The sequence below is a fragment of the Aythya fuligula genome, chromosome 3, assembly GCF_009819795.1.
Source record: "Aythya fuligula isolate bAytFul2 chromosome 3, bAytFul2.pri, whole genome shotgun sequence".
NCBI lineage: Eukaryota > Metazoa > Chordata > Aves > Anseriformes > Anatidae > Aythya > Aythya fuligula.
In genome coordinates, this window is record NC_045561.1 from 61,204,328 (window position 1) to 61,229,458 (window position 25,131).

General features: G+C 39.4%; 1 protein-coding gene across 1 annotated transcript in view; it reads right to left on the reverse strand.

Annotated features, from left to right (window-relative positions):
• Nucleotides 1-25,131, reverse strand: part of RNGTT (RNA guanylyltransferase and 5'-phosphatase) — a 179,385-nt gene that overhangs the window by 91,135 nt on the left and 63,119 nt on the right. The window contains exon 11 of the mRNA XM_032184677.1: nt 16,541-16,705. Within this exon, the coding sequence (XP_032040568.1) occupies nt 16,541-16,705 (165 nt within the window). The remainder of the gene's footprint in view (nt 1-16,540; nt 16,706-25,131) is intronic.

Consider the following 25,131-nt stretch of genomic DNA (forward strand, 5'->3'; position numbering starts at 1 on the left):
TTAACTGAGGCAAGTTGCAGCCCAACTTCAAGGAGGATCACTTCATCTCATGATTACAGCCTTCAGCACGGGACTACAAAATAATTGGCACATCCTGAGAGCTGTCAGGTTCTGCAGACGTGGGTTCATAAATAGTAAATCCCTGTACAGATGCTGCAGACTTTTTTTCAAAGATATTATACAGTCTCTGGGAAATATTCCGTTGTTACCAGCACTAATAACTACCTTATCTGAGAGGAAACAATTACCATGGCTCTTTCCTTGCATTACTCTGAAAGAGATGGACTGTTCCACTTATAAACCAGGATATTATTTCTGGTTTATTTTACATTAATTTGTTTCATCTTGTTTGCCAGCTTCTCTATTTTTCGGAATTACCTGCTCTTTTTTCAATAACAATTGCCTCACTAGCCCTCAATAGTCTCAGCTTAGTGCACCCCCTTTCACGAGGCCTTGATTTTCCAAGCTTAACGTAAAAATTAATTGCTGCCCGATGTATCGAAGACATCCCAGGAAGTTTTACATCCAAGTTGGGAGGCACAAATGTTTCCAAATGTACAGGGTTTTAAAAGCATTCAATAAAACATATAAATGTATGTGAATTAATTATTCATATAATGAATGTTTGCTCTTTTTTTGTTTGCTAACTAACAAGATAAAGAAATTTCATCTCTATTATTATGTATGGAAGTCTCTGAAGAAAGGATCTCTGAACAAGAAATCCAGTTAAAGATTTGTGTAACAAAACCACTGTTTCAATTACAAAGCCTTGATGAATTTAACTTAAACAAAAAAATGAAAAACCTGCTTAACTAAACAATTTTGCATAAAAAAAAAAAAAAAATAGGATGAAAATCCGGATTCTTCCTTGTTAAGGGTTAAAGAAAAATACATCAAGAAGAAATCCTGGCTTTGAATGACACCTGAAATTCTATGGCATGTGTTATATGTCAAGTTCAGTTTAAGTTAAAATTACACACAAATAGTTACTCAGATTCATTCCCACAAATGACGATTCCCACAAATAAATCAATAAAACTAACTAGCAGTGATGGGGCCATCGTTCAAACTATTTACATTATAAACTCCAGCTTTCTAACATCACATTTTGAAAAGGAAGCCTCCTGAAAAAGAATTAAATGGGTTTGTTGGTGGGGTATAAGCTTCCTTTAAGATGATACTCAGTACCTGAAAAATACCTGAAATACTTATGAAAAATACCTAATATATGGTGGTACCTGAAAATACCACCAACTGCAGCTTCAGAGCAGATAAGCAAAATTTTCCCTGTAAGCTAAGTGTCAGAAGCATTATTTTATTTTTTTATTTTAAATCAGAGATAGTACCAAGAATTAAACAAGTGAAAAAGCATCCAATATACACTGGGAGGGGGAAGCTCCATATATTTATGATAAAACCCTTAAATTTTACACACAGAAGGAAAAAATGTTGTCTATCTCATATTTTACGAGAATTAGATTCCAAAATGAAATGTCAAGAGAAGTTTGGATTTTGCTTCTTTGATAAAGCAGATTCTTACTGGCACTGAAATTTCTATAAAAATATGGCAATGCTTTTAAACTAGTATTTAGTGACTCAGGAGAATGCACAGCCTTGAGAAGTAAAGGGAGCACAGACCTTCTGAAAAAGGGGGAAAAAATCACAAAGTGAAGCCACTCAGACTTGTTTATTTTCCATATTTGGGATACCACTCCCCTCACCTAGCTTTAAGATTTGAAGTAAAACCCAAATGCTGACCCAAATAAAACCAGTGCAAATTAACAGGTTTTTGGGGGGAAGGATCAAAGACCAAAGGCAGTTCTACTCCTTCCTTCCCTCCCTGCCCTATCCGTGCCATAGCCTAGATGACCAGTTTGGATCTACTTTCAGTCAGCTAGGAGGAGGGGATGAAACCCCATCCTCTCATGCCTATTAAAGTTACTCTTCAAATGATATGCTCAAGTCCCAGGTAATCTTTTGGAAAACTGTCCAGTCCCAAGCTACAGATAGCATGCAGTGATTGAGAGCCATGATCTTTGTTGAGTTGCTCCTATGGACTACTGAGTCTACAATTGAAAAATTAATGCCTCTTTCTCATCAATTTTTTCTTGCTTCAAATTTTCTTTCTTGTTCCTCTACAGGTACTTAGGCAGTGACCAAGTCAAATAGAATCGTAGCATCATTAAGGTTGGAAAAGACCTCCAAGATCCCCTGGTCCAACCATCCCCCTACCACCACTGCCACCCACTGAACCATGTCCCTAAGCACCAGGTCCAGCCTTTCCTTGAACACCCCCAGGGACAGTGATGCTTCCAAGCAACTGTGAAGGTCCTGAAAACACGGCCTATGATGCCCAAAGTGAGACTTGACACACGGCTGCACAAGGAAATATTTTTTGCTCACATCCAGTCACTCTAAGAGCTGTAAGTAGAATTTCCATGTGAACATTTATTTCCCACTTGCTAACATCAGTAATCCGTGCCTCGTTCATTCGATTTCATGCTTTCCTTTAAATCACCTTAAAAAAACAAACGTTAAGTAGGTTTTTAATCAGTTTAACATGACCCGGTTTGTTCTGCATCGTTCTCATTACATAGCCAAACCATGATACGCTCCTTACAGTCAGAACAGTATTTAATATGTTAATTGAAGTGTATTTTATAGCAGGGTAAAGCCCAATTTCTCGATTATTCATTGTATTTGGCTATACTTATCTTAGAAATTTTGATTTGTTAGGAAACCAAAGAGAAATGCAAGAAAGGAAATGCAGCCTGTTAACTCAAAGTAGAGTCACAAAACCATACTTTATTCTTACATTAATATGTAAAAAAAATAATGAACCTATAAACTATTTCTTGGTCCATGCTATTATTCTTAAATATGCAGAAAGACAGAGTAGGATCACAAAATGTAGACATTAAAAGTTTAAGTCCCTGAGAAAGCATTATCGGAGGAAATTTGATATGCTCACCAAGAAGCAACAAATATTGAAGAATAGGTGAAAAATGGTTTTAGTAAACCAGTGAAACGATCTACATTGCCTTAACTGCATAAGGAACTGAAGTATGAACTTTGCGGTTGCTCATTACTTAAAATGAAATTTCATGCTCTTTGGCTGTATAATACAAACCGCATGAAAATCCTTCAAGAAATTATACTTAAAGCTCAAATCCTAGGTCTCACACAGCCATCCTCTCAAGATGTTAATTCAAGATATAAACAGAGGAAAGCTGTAAATGTTATTTTGTCTCTATAGAAGTGTGAGGGTTGAAAGCACTTTACGTTAACCAGTAACTCAGTACTAAACAGGAAGAATAAAAGTAAACTCCAAAGGCTCATCCATTTAACAAAATCACTGCAATTTTGAAGTGTATTCTGTGGCAATAGCTCAAATATATTGTGATGAAAATTATACCAAATGACTGTCTGAAGAACCATGGGAATTTTCTCATTTTTTAAGATTAAAAAATAAATACTTTTTATAAAATACTATTTTACGAAGAGCCTTTCAGTTTGTTAATTTAGTAGAAGCTCCAAAACCAAGCCTACTGCAAGACTAAAAGACTAAAAATAACCTCTTTGCCAAGTTAATCATACAGAACATTTTGGCTCAAAAGACATTAAAAACACCTAATTACTGCAATGGATTTGTTCCCTATAAGAATGAAAGGGGATAATGGGAGCAATGTGAGACTGATGTTCACTAATATGATCAAGAGACTAATTATTATCCATGAATCATTTGTAGCATTCAAAACTTGATTAATGTCAGGTCAAGTTTAACATGTGATAGGTTTTATTAGTAATGCTCGGCTATCCCACAGCTTGTCAGTTTAAGTGAGTGCCATCTGTTCCAGGCAGGAGTAGCCAAGAGTCCAAACAAAAGCAGAGTGGATACGACTGGTCACCGAAGGACATTTCAAGAGGTCCGTAAGGGAGCTGCGCTGGTGATTTTGAACACTAGGCCAGAATCCAGCACAAAAAAACACCTGCTCAAGATAGGACATTTGTTGCCCAGAAAGCAAGCACGTAGGGCAAGCTTTCATCATTTTCAAGTTTGACCAAAGGAGTGTTAGTACTACTGGCTCTAGCCTCACAGTATGATCACACTCCAGTACGAACAATTCTGTTGCAAGAGGAGAAAAAAATCTGTTGCAAGAATTGATGCATCATCTACAGTCCTTCATCACCCTTAGGAGTACTTTCTTGTACGGAATACAGTACTTTACCCTTTAGAGCATCAGTCACGGTATTCAAGGGCATGTGGCCCTAACTAACGGCTCGTGCAGCAAAATAATGCTAGAAGATAATGAAACTGAAATCCATATTCCATGAGAAAATACTTACTGACAGTGCCAGGCTTGTTGAAATTACAGGTACCTACAAGATACTGATAACTACAAGAAATCTTTTTGCAACAGGCTCGCTTCCTTTGGTTTCCCAGCCCTCTGTGGGTGTCCAGCTTCACCAGCAGCCACCTCTCCCAGGCACAGCCCATTCCCAGCTCTTGCTGCGTGACAGGAGCTGCCCTGCTACTGTAAGAGCTCACCTGGTCGCTGCACTGAACCCTCAGCAGCTCTGTACTAATACCAGCAGGAGCAGCAAGGCTGAAGTAACATGAAGAGGCAACGGGCAGGTGCATGCACAGAGAGGAAGGAGACTGACCTCATTCCATCTGGGTTTACTCTCCTCTGCTCTAAACCTAGACATTCAGCAGCAATGCAGAAAGAAATATTTATTTACCTCACAGCTACAACAGCCCCTTCAGATGTAATGTAAGCATGCTCTCATCCAGACAGCAGATGAAGCTGAAAGACTGAAGATTCAAGGCTGCCACTAGCATGATTTTTGTTCTGTACTTCAGCTCCATGCTTTAGCTCTGTTTTGTGGCTAAGGGCAGGACGTGCAGGGCTCCCACAGATTCCTTGATGCCTTCACATCGAAGCCAAACCCTCTGAAGATTCGGTGCTTGTAGGCCACAGAACATAAATAACGCTGTAATTCAAAGAACCACAGCGACAGCATCTTCCTTCACCATTTGCCCCTGTAATTTTGCAGACAAGGATGCAACCAACAGTACCTACATTCTTTGTTTCTTCTGAAAAAACAGACCAAAAAAAAAAACCCACAAGTATTCCACAGACTGGCTGCTGCTGGTTTCACAAAGGATTGTTACAGGCTGCTTCTTTCAGAGGACTTAAAGCCAGAGAACCCATATACCTTATCCGAAGCCTGCTTCATCTTCTCTAGCCCCCCCTCTACAAGATGTAAAGACAAGCATTTTCCAGATGTAAGATTAGCTGCAAGTTACTGCAGCCTGTGATGGGATGCAACCTCTGACATGGAGAAGGTGAACCCACCACACTGTTGAGTTCATTAACCAGTCCCAAAGGAAAAAAAAAATGCTGTAGTGAACGACAATAAAACATACATGGGGGTGGGGAGGGAGAAGGGAAAGGGAAGGAAGGAGGAAACATGCTTGCTGGTTGTATTTTTTAATCTGGTTTTGGTTTTACAGCTACCTTATTAACTGCATTCTCTACAGCTGCTACTAACACTGGCTGTATGCTGTGCTCCTTCTTATTTGCACAGGGAAACTCAAAAAAAAAAAAAAAAGAAGTAGAGAGCAGACCACAAGAGTGCCACTGAGCTACCACCAGTTTGCTGCTTCTGAGTGAGCAAATCCAAAGGTCACGCACCTAATATACTCAAAACAATACCCAAGAATAACACGAGCGCTGTGTGTGCTAATGCTTAATTTGACAGCACATCTGCATTACTGAATTCAAAATAAGCATTAGGCATTTCTCCCTGTCAATCTCTTCTCAGAAGCACAATTGAGAAATTGACATCAATTAACTAAGATGTTTCCAAATGCTTCTTTCAAATAAGAGAAATAGGCTGCTACGAGAAAGTTTAATTGACTTTTGTGATAGCTTCAAAATGGGATAAACACTCTCAAGGCTAGGAAGGAATGCTGCTGCCGAACAGCAATGGTCTTTCAAGCATATTTTACCTGATGAAATAAAGCGGTGTATACTGCACAGCTTATCCATTTAATTTATTGTGCTCTTTCCAGTTCTCTGTTTCAACCTGCAAAGCAATTCAGTTCCTTCTTTTAGGGATTAGGACTTGGTCCACAACACCTTCCCCCACCCAGTGATGATGGTGAGGGGTGTCAACACATCCTGCGTACCTGGGAGAGCACAGCTGCCTGACACTGGAGTCCTGCTGGGGCTGGAAGAGGTTTCACAGGTGCCATTAGCAAATTCTTAGAGCTATTTACACATGATGTACGTGTGTACAGATGAACATATGTGCAACCAAACGTACACATGGCAGAGAATCTGTAGTCTGCCTTACCCTATGCCTTCAGCTGAGCAAGGGTCTCCCCACCCACTATAGCTAAGAAGCTCCCCAGTACTCGTTTTGATCAAATTCAGCTTCTGTCAAAAGCTCTTCTGATGTCAAAGGAACAAGTGACATTGGATTGAGTGCAAGGCCTTACAAATGTGGCCAAGTACATTTTAATTTGTTCTCTAAATGATCTTCAAACATCATAAAACTGATAAGGTTTATTTGTTATCCAGCCCCTGTGTAAACTGCCATAATATAATCCGATCTCTGCTTATTGAGAACTTGGACAGACCCGTTTTAATTAAATCAGATAATTAAGGATGATGTTTTATTATGCATTCCCACTAAGACTCATGAACAAAGCCAAATTTGTATACACAATAATTCAATTAACTATAAAATGGATATTCATGAATACAAAGTCTTTCGTACATTTACTGTTGCGATGCCTGCTTCAAAGTGGGCCAGTGTATTCCACGGGGCCCCAGCGCGATGGCTGTAACACAAACATTAAGATTTAACATTATATTCTGGATATTTAAAAACATCTGATTCTTTGGCTATGCAATGGCACTTGAGGGCTTAATTTGCTACAAAGTTGAATTAAAATTTTCCATGTTATGGCCATAACAGTAAAATGCTCCAATTTTAATATTTCTGAATTAAAAAGATTAATTTTGCACAGGAATTTTTTTTTTTTTTGCAGCACTGGGCATAAAACAAGAAAAGGAAGAGCTAGCAGGGATGCCTTGCAACCTCGCATCCTAACAAACTGCTTTAAATTTCACCCCCCACCTTTACCATTTTCTTTGTGCCTTTATTCATTTTATCCAAATTAAGCGCACGTCTCCGGCAAACCCTTCCAACAGGAGCAGGCTGACGGCTTCCCTACGGAGCATATTGCCAGGAGGCAGCTCGGGAAAGTGACAGGCTGTGAAGTGCTCCAGCGGACAATATTAAACAGTTGCCCCTCAATTAATGAGTGGAGTGACCCACTCAGTCACCACAGCTGAGTCCTCTGGCTAATTCAGAGGACAGCAGATATCCCAATTCCATTCTCCATACCAGGATACCAACTAGTAATTAGCTCTGAACAGATTTGCATTTTCCCAGTTTTGGTCATAAATCACAAAACTGAAAGCAGAAGTCAGTCAGACATCTATAGGCATTTCTCCTACAGCTGTATGACTTCCATTGCCCAAAACATGTACTGTTCATTGTGCACCAAATACAATACTTCATCCATATGCTCTTATTTTTCTGCTAGTTTCAGTGTTTTCTTTCCCACACTAAAGTTTCAAGAGTCGAATTTAATTACATATTCCACATCTGCATTGCTGTATATTAATTTAACTTGTACCACTAGCATGGCCCACTAGTTAAGAAAATAGCCCTTCAGGAAAATACTGAAGAGTGTTTGTTTTAACTTCACTAGGTCATTTCCCAAAAAAACGTAACTGATGTGTGAATGATTTCTTAAACCAAAAGCAAAAAAATGCTTTCCTTTTTTCTCAAACCAAAATTATGCTGTGCTGAAATATTATCGTTGACCTTCAACATCACAAATAATAATAATCAAAAGCAAGTAGCCTAATCCTCTTTTGTTAACTCTAGGAAATGAACACAGATTCTTGGTCATGAATGGATCTCCTCAAGGGCTCCATCAGAGCAAGGAGGCTAAGAGTTAGCCACAGACAATTTTTTTTTTTTTGTAGCATGACTTAAAACCTCTTGGTGTAAACCTGGAAGACCTGGCTCTTGACACCGTTACACTTCCAGCTTGTGTTCCCTGAGCAAAGAAATCAAAGTTGATTTCACTTATCTGCTATGCCAGGCTTTGGGCAGCACACGAGACCTTCACAGTGAAGCCTTTCCCTCACCTGGGCCCTCCACACAGTTTTGTGGGGACTAAGTAGGTTTTCAAGGGGAGATACAGTCCATGAGCTGCTTTATGAACCTGATATCTGATACTACAAGAAAAAAAAGCCCACCCAGTTCCAGCCCCCTGCCATGGGCAGGGACACCTCCCACCAGCCCAGCTTGCCCAAAGCCCCATCCAGCCTGGCCTTGAGCACCTCCAGGGATGGGGCATCCACAGCTTCTCTGGGCAGCCTGTGCCAGGGCCTCACCACCCTCAGTGAAGAATTTCTTCCTAATATCTAATCTATATCTACCCTCTTTTAGTTTAAGACCATTACCCCTTCTCCTATCATTATCTACATGAGTAAAGAGTCCCTCTCCATCCTTAAGACTTCCTTAATGTAAAGATTCAATATATAGCACATTTCTATTTGATATCACCAGAGGTAGTCTAAACCAGATAAGAAGAGTTTAGGAATTGTTTGATACTGAGAACAGACCATGAAGTCCATCTTGATCACAGAAGTAAGATTCGTAGATTTTGACCACCTGAGCTATGCCTGACAATGGAATAAATACTTCCACTGAAATTTCCAAACAGTGACAAAGAGGTGGTAGCATTTAATCACAAAAGCATGGCTCCCACTGACATAAAAACACCTCTCAGGAAGAAGTCTGAGAAAAAAAAGAAAAAAAAAAAAAAAAGAGGGAAAAAAAGCATTAAAAAGTTTTACAGGATCACAGTGCAAATGACAAAGTACTTTTATGCAGGCCCAGTGGAGAGGAAACCAAGGACTGATCTAGAATGATACTGAAAGAAGAGAAAGAAGTATATTCCTTGCTTTAACGGGTATGTAGTTTTGAGATGAAAACTAACTATTTAATAATTCTCTCAGACTTAGAAATATCTGATAATGCACTGACAGCTGGAGCAGGTTAAGGAAGAAGGCCCAAGCACTGGTGACAAAACCCCAACCTGACGGGCTATGCAATGGAGAAAAGCGCCCTTTCTCTTCACTGCAGACAGCAAAGGAACACCCGGAGGCAGCTGGAAACCTCACCAGTCCTGGCCTACAGCATCCCTGCTTACCCTCATGCTCCTACAGCCAGAAATTACTCTCACTGAGCAGGACCCATCGTCACCCCAGGGCTGCAGCTGCCTGCATGAAACAGCTCCAGTTTAAGCGCTGAATTTTAAGTGGTAGCAATCTATATCCAGCTCAAGAGCCACAGTTCGGTTGTTTACTGCACATTAAAATTTACAAAGCTCCCACTTGGTCTGGTTTGTTGTTCTTACCTTTAAAACTCAGGATAGATCCTTTTGAGAAGTCAGTCTGAAGGACTACACGCTGGGATACAGGACAGCTGCCAGCTGAAGATTTTGCATCCTAAAATAAATGAGGCAGCATCCTTCCAGCTTCTCATTCACCAGTGGTTTACTAGGCTCATTGGGTCGACCATTACGTGTATTTACATGAAGAAAAGCACTGGGATGATTTGAGTGAGAACAGCCACCAGCACAAAAACCTCTGGGAGTGGAGTGAGGCACTGCTGCTCTTACGTTTGACTTCTGATTTTCATGGTGGAATGGGGCTAAGTGAGGTAGAAACGTACAGAGTAAAGAAATAAAAGCAAATAGAAACAAAATGGTAGAGGTGGAGATGGGTTAGGGGATAATTAAAAGGAGGTGAGATGGTAACCAGGCCAAAAACCTGGAACCTAACAGATGGAGCAAGGGCTATGGTGTAGGCCGGACACCGCCAAGTGACTGCCAGCTCTGGGTGAGGAAATGCAGGATTGGAAGGTGAGCCGATTAAGCTACTCCTTAAGGCACAGAAAACAAAAACAAAACCAGAGGAAACAAGTCTTCTTGGCACAAAAACCCCTCCAGATGGTACCATGCTCTCTCCACCTAGATACGGGATTCAAAATGCCCAATAAATACACAGATTATTTGACACTTCTGCTGCTGCCATTCCTACCACTGATTTTTTTCAGCTTCTATCCCATTTCTGCAAACCTTCACCAGTTTTTTTGTCCACAGGCTACTTGGTGACACCAGACGGGGCTCTGAGGTCGTTCACAGTCAGTTCTGAGCTAGCAGCTCTCTAGTCATGCAGAAGTGAGTTACATCCACGTATCCTGCCTTTTTCAGGCCCTCATCTGATTGACTTTTACCACACAAATAGTGGATATTGCTGTCTCACTTGCAAAAACACATCACTCCAACATCAGCAAGTCGTGTACTCCTATAATCTTCTTCATCATCAAAGCGGTGCATAGCCTCTTAGCTTTCCAAAGCATACCACCTCAACAGTGGCTGTGGTTTTTTATTGGTACAACTTTTTTAAACAGTCTGTTTCCTAACCACAACAAAGGCAGTTTCCTCCAGAATAAAAATGAAAATCCAAAATGTCAAAAAACAAAAAAACCCACAGCACAAAACCTTAACATAAACAAAACAAAATTAAATGAACAAAAACACAGGAAGAGCAGGGGTACAAAATCTGTCAGCTCGCAGATTTGACTGAAAACTTTCAAGAAGACCCTAGACCATTTAATCTTCTAGCAGGGGTTACTCACCTTCATCCTAATCCCTCCAGGACCAGCTGTCATTTTAAGATCAGATAATAGTCTAAGAACTGACAACTCCTTGATATACGGCATGCTAGCATTTGAAAAAGGTTGTTCATTTGACCTGTGTCATTGTTTAACCTTTAGCCCTATTGTTCCATTGAGGCAGATCGGCACAATTCTCCACGGAACCATACAGAAAGAAACTTTTTTTTTCCAGCCCTGCTAGACAGGGCAGTCACTGGACACTAGGTTTCGGTAATGACATCCAGGTTGTGACTGCCCACACAGAAAAGCTTTGCAGAAGAACTACAGATCAGCTTCAGCAACATAAAAACTAAAAGACTAAGCTGTGTTTAGTGATTCTTTGATTATAGAAGCAGACCAATTTAGTGACACTGTTTCCTCCATCAGTATCAAAGTTCAGCTGGGGAAACATTTTTAGTCACCTGGGTGCAGGCTGCAGATTCTCAGGATCTCTCTTTCTTTTCCTCCTGTTACCATCAAACCTCTCTCTTAATAAGAAGCAGCAGAAGTCCATCAAAACATCTTAAAATAAAGTTGAAGACAATGTTGCCAAGATATAGCCCTCATTTCCAAGACCTAGTACCAACAACAAATGCCAAGGCAAAACTGTGAATGCTGCCATAATACTTCTTAACTGCAACATTAAAAGTGCATTTCATTTCACAATAAATTGATTTTCAGATTCAGAAAGAAGAGCCATTACCCTTCAAACTCTGCTATTAAAGCACTAAATCTATAACTTTAAGAACTATTCCATTATTGGACATAGTGTATAGCATAGTACAAAGTTCACTGCTGTTTCAAGTGATTACTTTCACATTTTCACTGAAAATAACTAAACCTATGTGGCAACATCATTTCTCCTGGTATAACTAATAGCAGAGTAAGTGGCTAAATATTTTAAATATAGTGCTGAGACTCCTGGCCTTTTTTTTTTTTTTTTTTTTTTTTTTTTTCTCAGTATTCTTCCTACAATCCTCCCAAACACACGGCCAGTTACCCATCCGTGGTATTATTAAGAAGAAGAATGGCCAGCACTGGCTTTAAGTCTGGAACACCGGAGCTTAACTCAGTCCCCAGAAAGGATTGATGGAGTGAGGCTGTGAAAAGAGGGCTAACAATGTTTACTTTGGAGAGATTTAAATTTGTTTCCAGGGAACATATTTCAAAAAAGTGAAGCGTCTCCAAACAGAACTATGTGATGTGTGGTTCCAGCTGAGGGAATTCAGAAGTACACTTGATTCTTTTCTTGACCCTAAGCAAAAGACAGCTGTGTTACAAGAAAATCCAAGCAACACTGCCAATGATACAATCTCCTGTTTATACCTATTACTCCAGGCACTCAGACTGAGACATCTGAGTCACCCAGTACGCACATTCCCTGCTTCTCTTCAGGCTGCCTGAGGAGTACAAAGCTTAAGGCACATCTCTCTCCAAATCTTCTTCTGATAATCTGGGATTTTGTAAGACTGAAGGTCGGACTACAAAATGTGTACACGTACTGCACATGAAGGATGTCCAGCCTCTTTTCCATCAAAGTGTACATTGGCTTGTCACTCAAAAGGCACAATTATAAAGTATCACCTAGCTAAGAAGCTAAATTTTAGTCCCAGATAAACTGCAGGATCACCTTCAAAACATAGTACCTGAGGCAAACTTCAAGAATGGCAAAACTCCTGCTGAAATTGCGCAAAATACTCCAAGGAATTTTATGTTGAACATATACGTGATGAAAATGCCATTAAAAGAGGCTACATTTGCTTCTCAAATCTTGATAAGATGCATTCTGACCAGTGATATGGGCTTCCCACTTTTGCAGTCAAATACTCTGGTGCTATCAGAGATCCAGCTCATCTCTGGCCAAAGGCTGCTGTGTGCTTTGATCCCCCTGTGCAAAAAGAAGGATCCCTCTGGGGGTGACTCGAGAAGATGCATCTTCTGTCAGTGAAGCACAAGAGCTGGGTGTAGGGAAGAAACCCACACTTACGAAAACACACACTTCTCCTGAGATCCCGCAAGGGTGCCAATCTTTAAGGACCTCTGGTCAAGAAAGCAAGGAACCTGTTTGATCCCAAGAAGAAAGGACTCTGCTGTTCTCGGAGAGGAACAAGCCAAACAGCTAATTAAATAGAAGGAAAAGATCTACCTGAGTAGGTCCCCTTTGTCTGTCCTTTAGCGTTCACTCAACTGCCACCGTCTCTGGAGATGGATTGATGGATATGCTGAGTCAGTCGGAGCATGAGCAGATTCAGCAGCTAGGAGGAATTCCCTGGCTCTCTCCAGACCCTTGCTGTGCTGAACACAGAGTTGGTAAGCCCTACCAAGACATTTGTCATTGATGCTACAGAAACCCAGCCTGTTCTCTCCGCTACGCTAATGAGGTGTTCATAGCTGTGAGTACACTTGTTGCTATAGTTGCAGAGAGGACTGAATAAACACAGGAAAAAGATCTCCAGCAATGTGATACTATTTTTAAATGGTCCTTTTTCAGGACAGGATAACACTTCTAAACAATAGCCTGCTCTGACCATGTGTAATTAAGCATTCTGTTCACGAAGCTGTGATGAGTAGGAAGATGCCACCCTTGTGTCATTATCCTAAGGCAGTGTTAGAGAATCACACGCTCATCAAGTTCACAGACCTAATGAAATGAAAATTGTATTTTTGACATAGCAACAATATTTGAAATAGATTTGATTCGAAATAAATTTTTAATCTATAGAGTTCCCTTAAGCATTTATCAGTATTGCCTTAGATAAAACTCCTCATTGATGCTGGCAGTGCTACCTGAAATTCCCTACAGTTATAACAGGCTGTACAAACAACACTTGGAGATCAACGAGATCAACATAAAACTTTCTTACTGAAAACAATAATCAGAATTAAAGCCTCATGAGCTGTTCTTTTTTTTTTTTTTTTAATTATTATTTTTCATTTCACTATACAGCAGTCACTTCAAATCAGGACAAAGATTGCTTAAAAAGTACCTCATATGTTGTACAAAAATAAAACATAAAAGCCTATGGTTATTTCAAATTCAAAATGCATTAAAGCTTTAGAGCCTGCCCTGGTTGTCACCTCAAAAAAAAATCACCACTCCCATCCTCTCAAAAGAGGCAATAAACCTAAATACCCCAATAAATTTAAAACATCCAGACAGTATTATCTCAAAGATGATTTTAAAGCAATAACGCTTTGGGGTGAGAATTTGTTCATTGAACTGCATCATAACCTGAAACGCAGATTGCAATGTCCTTATGGTTTTATCTGGTACTGCAGACTTACTGCTGTCTTGAAACAATGCTTCTTAAAAGTTTCAGATAAGTAACAAAAAGCAAAGAGACCCATCCTTCACGTTTTTAGATGCCCTGCTCTCAAACCACTACTTCACTACTGTATCTGTTTCAAAGGTGTATCATTGCTTATAAAAAGCAGCAAAACCCTCAGAGGAAAAGGAGCCCTCAGAGAAAGAAAAAAGTGCCATGTAACTGTTGTGCAAAGCCATTATTGAATTTTACTCTCATTTGAAGTTATGTGACAAAAAGAGAGTCACTGAAACAATTTTTTTTGTTGTTGTTAATAAAAAACATAATCTTTCATAATGTGCACTTCAATAAAACCCACAACATTATTCTTACTTGCTTTATTTTCTTACCAATTTCGTCTATTATGTGTGTAGAGTAAGTGAATCATAAATGTTTGAAATAATTAAAACAAGAATAAAAGAACCAACTTGCTCTGTACTGCCAGGTAACTGTCCTTCTCCTGCTCTCTCTGTGTATCTCTAACTGCTCCACTCAGTAACATCTTTTAATAATAATAAAAAAAGGACTAAGAAAACTAGCCAGAAAACTGGTTCACTCCATAATTCAGAAGTTAATCAAACCTCATGGCAAAGAGAAGCATAAAAAGAAAAAGAAACTCTTGTCCGAGCATTAGTGTCAAAAGCAATTATTAATTTATTATGAAACAAATTCTAGTCCTGTATAATTTCATTTTCCTCACCAATATATTTGATGCTTTACTGGTGGGTAATGAGATAGTCACTATCTTGAAGAATTTGTACTCAAGGGTTGGGAGAGGAAGAGAAAGAGCAGTAAACACCATCATTTCTTCGCTGACTTCGAACAATGCTGCAGTCAGAATTATTAAAATCCAATACATGGACAATTAAGAAACCTCATTTAGATAGGAAAAAGAAAGTACTTAAGCATAATTTTCATTTCCTACTCTTTCTGGGAAGCAGATGATCATTTCAGTAGTCATCTTTTGGCTGGTTCTAAGCTGTACCTCACAGAGCTGCAGTACAAAGTATATTTTGATGAATTTCGAACTTTACCTCTTAACAGGAACCAACTCTTAACAGATAGGCTGTCAGCATTTAACAATTTCATCTGTAAAACAATGATTAGACATACCTAGCCAGAGCTTTGTTTATAGATATGTTTTACCCAGTGAGCTTTCTAGGAATGCTTCCGGGCATGTTCTCCCATGATTTTTAAATGAGGTTAAATAACCTGCAACTCCAGAACACTTCAAAAGACTATAAATTTAGGTAAGAAACCCATTTTTAACTCGTTCCCTTTGTACTAGTTCCTTTCAATTTCAAGCTTGAAATTACGTCCCAGAAAAATTTTACTTCCTTTGAAAGCCTTTTATTTCCTATGAAAGATTTACTTCGAATTCACAATGCTGAAAATATTATTTTACATAGATGATCCAAAAAATCAACCACACACATCCAGAGAAGTGATCAAAACATTTACAGTGTTTTATCCACACAATCTTTCTGATAGAATTGTTCGTGACAAACTTTCCCGAGACTGCTGGCTCTGCCAGGTTCTTTGCAAGTCCAACTTGTATCTCTTTATTTAGTTTTCAGCCACCTATGAGTTCGCCAGGACTCCATTACTGCCTCTCTTGGGGCAAGATTTGTTACCTGCTACAGGCTCAAGGAAGTGACAAAAGCAAATGGAAGGCACCAATTTGGTGTTCACTGGTCTGCACTGACGAGACATGGGACCACTTTTAACAGCAGTGCTTAGAAAAACTAGTTACTCTAGATCAAAGTATTATCCGTGAGCAATTTAATTCACAGAAGAGAATAAAAATATTTTACAGAATGTTAGGATACTTCTATGCTGAAGAAAAGAGTGCATAATGAAAGATAGAAACTCGTATATATTTGCAAGTCATATGCTTTCCTTCAGAAGACCTAGGGCGGTGTTTTAATAAGTAAAGCGTGGAGGCATTCACTAACTTGGGCTCTTAGTAATCGCTGCTGAACACGAAGTGGCAGCCCAAGCACAATTCATGACTCTTATCCTATGGCCAAATGGGAACTGGAAGCAAAAAGAGTTACTTTCTTACCTAAGAAGGAGAATAGCATCCATAGCATAGCTCTCAGGCATTCCCCTAAGCTCAGAACCATTTCAAACTTAATTATTAACAACTTTGATGTTGTCATTCAATATTACGAAACTCAAGAATTAGGTTTTGCCGAAGGTTTAAACACAGGAAAAGAGGAATTCAGAAGGAATAGGCAGTTTAAAACCACTTCTCAGGGTATCCCAAACTGTCGTCACCTCCCAAAAAACTTGCTGAGTAATTGGTTAGAAGACGAATTTGCACAAAGCTAAAAGAAATGGTAAGGGAAAACCTATACCCAACACTGCATTGCTGCCTTCTGCACCCCAACAGAAACAACTAAAATCAAGTTTACCTTTCTTGAAGCGTAGATGTCGAAAAATGGCTTGTTCCGAACGCTGAATGGTTCCTGTGCTTTGTCAATAAGACCAGTCTTCATTTTTTCATGTCGGGGAAAGATAATCTCTTTTTCTATACAGGCAAGCCGAACGTTAAAATCACAGTCTCCAACCGGCTGTCCCTGCCAAGTTCCAAAAATCAGCATTAAAAACAGACACCAAATTATTTGAACAGTAAGTTTGCCTGACGTAGCATTTAGAACCACCCAGATACATTTTTTTTTTCCTTAATTGAACATACACATTTTGGTCAAGCATTTGTTATTCATGCCCTTGTCTCAGGTTGAAAGAAGTTAATGAAATCAAAGGTCATGGAAGGGTAAAAACCTACAACAATGCAATTTAGAGAGTTGAGCAAAACCACTGCTTCAAATGTACTTTATTGATGTTTTGAAAGAAGCATTAATTATATCACAGAATAGAGAAAATCAGAGCTGCAGCTGGAAGTCGTGTCAATAAACAGTGACTGCAGAAACCTGCAAAACACAGGATGGCTCAGTCAACTAAAAGGTGGTAAAAGCTCTTCTCTGATTCACAGTAGCATGCTCTGACCTTTCCAGATCTGATCTGAACTAGGAACTTTACGTTGCTGTTGGTATGTTTGGTGCATTGCACCAGTCACTATGAGCATCCAAAACACACGTTTGTCAGATGAATAATGGCTGATAACGGAGCTGATTGCGTTTTGAACATGAGATGGTGATGAGAACACACTGTGGGCATCGTTCAGAGTAAATGAGCAACAGGAGGCTTGGAAATTTGCACGCTAGTTTCAGTGAGGTGTGCCACGTCCACAGCAGTGAGGCACAAACTCGTGCATCCACCCTGCTACAAGCAGTAGCCAGCACAGGAAGGTTATTTGCAGGGGATCATCCCTCGTTTTGCCATTCTACTTCACACACATGCAAAAAACAACTTGGAAAAATCCTCCCTTTCCTGGTCGACAGATATTAAATGGATGAGACTCACCCTCCCCTCACTGGTGAGGCCTTTCGAGAGGCCTTCCTTACGACGATTCATTCAGAAATTTAGCACAGCGACTGACTTTTATTCCCATCTCCTAATAGTTAAACTAAAAGTTGAGATGACTTCGTGTGCCCCAGGAACCCGCTGAATCGCCTTCTTGTCCTTTCAACAATCCTCTCACTTCTCACATCTACTCGCAACTAATTATTTCCTGCAGCTCTGCCGATCACCTATTTTTATTTGGGAGCCTGTTGAGCAGAAGGGTGCATTACTGTGACATTACCACTCGCCTCCATCACCAAAAGGTCAGAGCGAGGCTGAGATCAGCTTATACGAGCTGGGAGAAGCCGGGTGATGCTGCCGAGCGATTTCTTCATCGGCCAAGTAAGCCCAGAAGTCAAGGAGTATTTCATTCTCCTCAAAGCACAGGATAGTAGCAGCAAGAAAACTAACGTAACGTTGAATGCAAAGCAAGGATGTGCTGGATAAAACCAACACTGGGACAGGAGGGCGGCTTCTCTGTTAATAGAAATTGCCATAATCACACAAAAAAATTGGTTATATAGAACATATTTGGCCCAAATATTCAAGTGGTAAAACCCTAGCTTTTAGCACCCAAGTAGGAGGGCAGTGTAGGCTGCAAGAAATAATTTGCAGACCTTGACAAAACCAGGATGAGATTATTTTGTGTATAAAGCACACAGTTAGCAGCTCTCCAAAAACAAGACATCGACGGATTCACAGTCAAAACCCAGGCACCAAATACTATTACATTTTTAAGCAATTCAGAAATGTTTTTATTAATTTAAGCATTCCGACTTCGGAGGTTTTATTTCGGTGTGTAAGTTTCTGCTCTTCTGGGAAGGATGAGGGGCAGCACCACCTAACAGCACACGTACTGAGACGGCAATCCCTGCTCCAGACGTTTCCATCCTAAAATAAATTTGCTAGCACAGGGTAAAACCCAATTAACAAGTAGCATGTGTTTCCTGTCTATGCTAGCAAGTTACACTTCCCCCTCACAGTGATTAAAATGCATTCCAGAGCAAAATATTGTTGAGAAGAGCCTGGGGAGAGGAGTCAGCTGTTGACTCAACACCTCTTCCCGAATTTTTTTTTTCACCTGTTGAAACTCTGTGCGTTGCACTACAAGGTCACAGCTTGCAGTAAATGTGACACCGAGAAAAATCGTTTCGATTATCAGCACAGTCTCCCATGCATCCTCAAAACGTAAAATAAGGCTTCTAATGAGATCTGGAAGCTGCACAAGATTGAACTTTTCAAGATTTTAACTTAAAATATTGCAGTTGAATTGCTCACTTGAACCCATAACCAGTAGGTCACACAAGAATCTAGTGGACCAAAGAAGAAATACAGCTAAACATATGAAAAAATCTGAGTGTACAACTCCTTAAACATCCATTCTCTTAAGGGACTGGGGGAAGGGCAATTTATTTACCAAAAGGAGCTAAAAATTGAAAAAAAAATTACAATCCCAACAGGGTTCCTTCAAGCGGGTGCTGGAAGATGGAATTTGGTCAGGTGTCGGGTTCTGCCCTGGTACATCAGGGGTGCCTAAATTGTAGCTCCTGCCCCTCTCCAGGCCCACAGAGACATCTGTGTTGAAATTGGGATCTCATGGCTCCGTGGCTATAAGGGCTGGTGAGTGACTTACACCCCTAGTCAGTAAACAGAGGAAGATGGCAGGAACCACTGAGAGGGGTCTATCAGGATAACAGGGTTTCTGCTGCATGCCCCACTTTGGGCCCCTCTCTCTGGGAAGGAGAAAGGGGGCATCTGAGCAGCTCCTGGCATCCACCAGCTGCAAGTCGGCCTTCCTCCAGCCTCTAAGGGTGACCTTGTGGTGACAGCTCGGAAAATTTGGTGAGCTTTCCATGGAAAGTCCTTCCACAGATAGACGGACAGAGTACAGATAAAATGGCGTCTGTAGGTGCTAAATCCCATAAAAACACTTCCTATTAGAATTTGATATTTATCCAGCTTCTGCCCGACGCAACCGGAGTAAAAAGAGAAATAATGTGTACACTGTTGATAAGCAGCTTGGTCCAGGACAAACCGAGAATATTTATTCTCTTCCTTTATGAGATATGGTTCAAAGCCTACCTGCCAGCAAAGCCCGTTCTGTTTGCTTCCCCAGAGCAATACCTTCACCATGAATTATTCAGCACAGACACGCATATACGTTCTGCGCACGTCCTCACTTATTGAGCCATAGCAGAACATATGTCACAACTGTCTTAGCTTTAATGATTTTGAGAGAAGAATAAAGAATAAGCACAGGCTGATATTCTACCCTGTGTTTAGCATTATTATTGACAATTCAAGGCACCCGCAGCTGACATCTGCATTTCCAGCTAAAGCCCATTATTAGTTCTCCCGTTTTCTGAAGACCCTGCAGTCAAATATTTCGCATTTAATATTAATGGCCTGGCATGTAGTTCCTCTGACTGGGGTTTTATAGATGCTGCGATTTTTTTGATATAGATAGCTCCTACGTAAAAACAATCCGGAGGTGCTGTTTCATTCTCCAAATAAGATTATTACTATGTTCAATCAGCTAACATTTTTTTTTTCCTCTTCTGATGAAGTTTTCTTTTAAAAACAGGACAGAAAGTATTAGAGAACTGAAAAACGTCGGAGGATTATGACTCCAAATTTTTTCGTCTCTAATACACAAAAGATAAGACAATTATTCTGAACTGAAAACACAATTTTAAATTTGTTTTTCCTAACTTTTGTCCCTCAGATGTTCAAAAATAATGTGTTAATGGCAAGGAATTAAGCAGTTTCAAAATGGTTTCTAAAATGTGTATTTGCACCCATGAGGTACAGCCCGTGACATTAGTTCGGTTTTAGTAATTCAACCAACGTGTTGCAAGAACATAATTACTATTTATATGTTGTCAGCTTATACAGCGGAATATTGCTTTGATTTTAGCATAGAACAAAAATGGTTTGGGAATCAGACTTATTAAAGGATTGCTTAAGACAAGTATTTAATTATTTGTATTTCCTTTTTCAAAAAAAGAAAACCACTAATAATAAATTCATGTATGTATGAATCAACAAAGGAAGCAAGTTTGTTTTCCATGCATAAACATCAAGGCCTAACAGAAGATACAAATATAGCTCTGTGCTTTTTTTTTATTATTATTATTATTAGCAAATGTAACTTGAATGGAACAGCAGGACTGTCAAAACTGTGACTAAACAGATAAGATCAAAACAGAAGTAGATTGTACTACAAACATTGCTCCCTTCCCCAATTTTCTCCGCCTTGAATTGCTCGAAAGAAAATACATATTCAAGGCCAAAAAAAAAATAAAACCTTATAAGTACAAGAGGATGAGAAGTACACTTCACTGGTGTAAAGGTAATACAGATAAGGCAAAATATTTATGATCACTGCAAGTGACTGAATTATGATTCTCACCATTAACACGCTGCAAAAAAGAGGCAGACTTGGGGAAACTGGCATACAGAGGGCAAACACCTGACCCACCTCTTTGGAAAGCACAGCTCTAGCAAAGCATGCTAGAGCTTGGTAAAAGTACAGAAAAAAAAAAAAAAAAAAAAGTAGAGAAAAAAAGAAAGAAAAAAAAGCTTAGTAGCTGCTACTTTGGGAACAGAGATAGCTCCATCCAATTCACTGACTGCATGGACAGTGGCTTCATTTAGGATCTTTCTAATCCTTATAAATCCTTCTGAGCCTTCAAAAACAAAACTCAGGCAGGGGATTTTTACTGGGGTGTAAATGATTGAAATCTACAGGAATGATGTTTTGTCTAGACTGGCTGCCTCCCTCACGTATTTTGAGGAGTAGATGAACTTCACATCTTTAATTACAGAATTAAAAGTCAGAATTTTAAAAATCCATAGCTGTGAGAGAGGTTCTCCATAATCATCATAGGACATTTACAGACAAAGATTTCACATTGTCTTCCCGTGGCAACATAAATTGAAATAGCTTAAATTCAGCACTAAGTAAACTATCAGCAAAGTAAAATAGTTAACACGGAGCTCTACTGCTTCTGCTTTTTGCGTTCTGAATTTTCCTTGTGCTGTTGTGCACACAGTTTGGAGACATCTTAATTGTGACAGCTACTACATGGTCCAGTTAATTCCAGTTATTCTTCTTATGCTCCTCTCTCCTCATACTCTTTCCAGCAGCCACTCAGTGACTCATCACAGGGACACTTACTGGTGGCTTTTACAACTGTGATGTTGAAGAATTATCATTCCTGTTAGTTTAAAAAAAAATGGGAAAATCTCACAACTTGGAGACATTCTTCAGAGTATTTCATACTTGAAAAGATTGCAGCACTGAATTTTTAGGATAGAAATCGCTTCGTAGTATTTTAAATTAAGAATGCCCATTAGAGTAAGCATAAAGTCTCCTAAAAAAATAAAAAATAATCAATCAACAATCAGCACTGGTTCACGAGGGTTCTCTTAAACAGGAAATCATATACTTTTCCTAAACCATGACAGAATTAAAAATAAAATATCTGATTATTACATATTTTACACTCTTAAGACTTGTAAAAGATGTGTAACTTTAAGGACACCATTTTTCTAAGATACCTAGGCTCGCTACGTGCATGGTCAGCTCATGAATAAGAAATACTAATGAAAAGCTATCATACTTCTTTCAACCGAAGGTGTTTTTCTTCATACTTGGTTTAAGTAAGAGAAATATTCTAAACAGGATGAAAATATGACCTTCACATTCTCTCCTACCACAAGTCCTACAGCAGATGATAAGAGCCACTCAAGTTATTCAAACATACTGCGAATGGAACAGAGGATATTAGAAAGATACTGCTTTCACCTTCATAAACCCTATCCTGTATTATAGTTTTTTGTTTGTTTTTTAAGTTCTTTTCACCTAAAAGCAGGAAAAAGATAGAAACACAGGAGACAGGGCCAGAATGTGTAGAAAAATGTAGAAAACAAAGTGTATAAAAGGAAAAATTAAAACTAAGTTAGGGAAACAAGGCCAACCATTACATGGTTCCATGTAATATCCTTCCAACCATCTCCTATTTTGCCTATACTTCTTCCTTTTCAATAATATATTGGAAAAAAGCCCTGTGTTAGACTTCACTGTCTTCAATACTGGAAATAATAATGCCACTGGAAGACCTGCCCCACTGTAAAGTTTTTCAACACTTTGAACTTCAGTTGTGATGACTGCCAGGGTCTGGAGCGATCTGAATATTTGCCTAAGACAGAAGTTGGGTCCAAGTCTACTTGGCAGTTCCTATGGTAATGGCTGTTACAAACTGCAAGGAGAGAGACAATTTTTCTATTTAATCATGTTACAGTTCCCAACACAAGAAGATAAAAATTATTGCAAATAAAAAGTGAGGATTTTTTTTTTTTAAGGTTGAAAATATGAGAGAGAGAAAAAGCAGGTTAGTAAAAATACCGAGAAAATTATTTTCATTTACAGCACAACTTTAACATCCCGGTCTCAGGTTGTAATTGTCTTAGCAAGTATTATATTTTGCTGAAGAACTATCACATCAGAGTAAATAAGAGCAAAACCTACATAACCCACACACCTGAAAAATAGAACGGATTTAATATTAAGGCAACTTCTACAGCTGCTTCTGGAAAACTACTTGTGCCTGTATCTCTCTCTCTCCCAGGAGCAACACTTCATGCCTCTTCTCCTGACAATTATACCAGTGGTAATCTGCTATTCAAAGGGTTCTCATGAGGCTTGCTTCATACGAAGGCATGGAAACACTTACCTTTGGGAAAAAACAAGACATGACAGAATTTAATACAGTCCCTTTGCTTTTATATAACAGTCCAATAAGCATTCTCAGTTTTGACAATTGTGAAAAACAAACTACCTTCACTGCGGTTTGTAATGCCCCCAGGGTTAGGAAAAGGAGGATCTAACTCAGAGATGCAGGGGAAGGGAAAAATATCACATGTATTTTTCACACAATCCAACCAGAAAGTAAGAGTCATCCTTCAAACTCATCACAAAGCAAAGGAATGCTTCCTGACAGCAAGCAGCTTATTAGATAAAAAGCACATAATGAGGAACAAGGAAACACCGAAGATCACCCTGGTCACCACTCTCCAGCAATAATTTAATTTTTGCAGGCAAAGAGGGAGTTTTAAAGAGCGATGCAAAACTGTGCAAGAATGTTACCTTTTGGTTGCATACAGACTTTTCCCAAGCCCGAGGAGCAACAGGGAAGAAAACAAAACTATTGGAAGTTCACAAAATAAGTGAAGATATCTGCACATTTTGCTGCTCAGACATACACGTCAGCCTTTTAATAACAAATAAAAGTGATGATCAACAGGGAATGGGAATGAAATAGGGAAGACTTTGAAAAATACAACTACTCAGTATACATCTATCCATCCATCCATCCACCTCCACAGACCTCAAAGCTCCCCCCAGCATTCCCCTCCTGTATTGATTCTCCATCTTACAAGCTCTCCTAACCCACTATTTGTTACCCTACCTATTCCCTAACACCACCCTATTCACGTACCCCTTAAAAATACTCGAAGGGACTACACTATGTTGCTTCCCCTGGGCAAGCTGTCCCTGCTCTCTACCCAACATCCAGTAAAGCCGCATTACAAAATTCAGAGGAGGAGGAGAAAGCAGTGCTATTAGCAGCTGTGTAACGCCATGAATTCAAGCAAGAGATCTGAAAATAGCAGAGAGAGGCTCTGGAGATGCCCGAGTACTGCAGATACAGGCAACCTTGCACATCTTTCTCAGTGTTTCACCAGAAAGCAACGTGAGGTACAAGAAGTAGATGCTCTGTGGTTCATTTACCTGAAAATCTCCTTCTGCCTTTGCTGTGATGGGAAGATGTACATACAGGTTTTTAGAACATAAAGCAAAGACAACTTGCAGACATGTGAGGTATGTCTCAGCAAAATAAATAAATAAATAAATAGATAGATAGATAAATAAATAAATAAATAGTGGGAAGAATTTGAGACTAAACACATGCACAGCATCTGCATTTTCCAGGGCACTATTAGCAACAGGAGTTATTTAAACCTGTGCTTTCAAGTGATACCATTTGAGAAATAACCTCAGAATTAGAAGCAACAGTGGAGAAGTCACTGGCAGTCAGGTGCATTTGTAAATGGAAAAGATTATGCAAGGAAGTGCTCGCATCTCTGAATTATGCCCTCAGAATTTTCATAGTGTATTTTTAAGATAAGGTTACCAGACTAATAAAGCAGAGACAGCATGTGTGGCGAGCTCTGCAGCGCTTTAAAATTAGCTTTATAGCGGAAAAGTCAGACGTGGTAATATTTTACAGGGATTTGAAACAAAAATTTTTCATGCATGAATTCAACGAACCCACCACTGGCTGTGGGCAGGATTTATGGCCAGAATGTGCATGTACAGTGACAAATTTAATCCAACAGCTACAGCATTGTTAGACATGACAGCCACAGGAATCTTGATCTTGACTTAATTTAATGCTCAGAGTTTTCAAAACTTTCATCAAAACTATCTCCTTTTTAAACATCAAAATAATTATTCTTTTTCAAGCCTTCGATC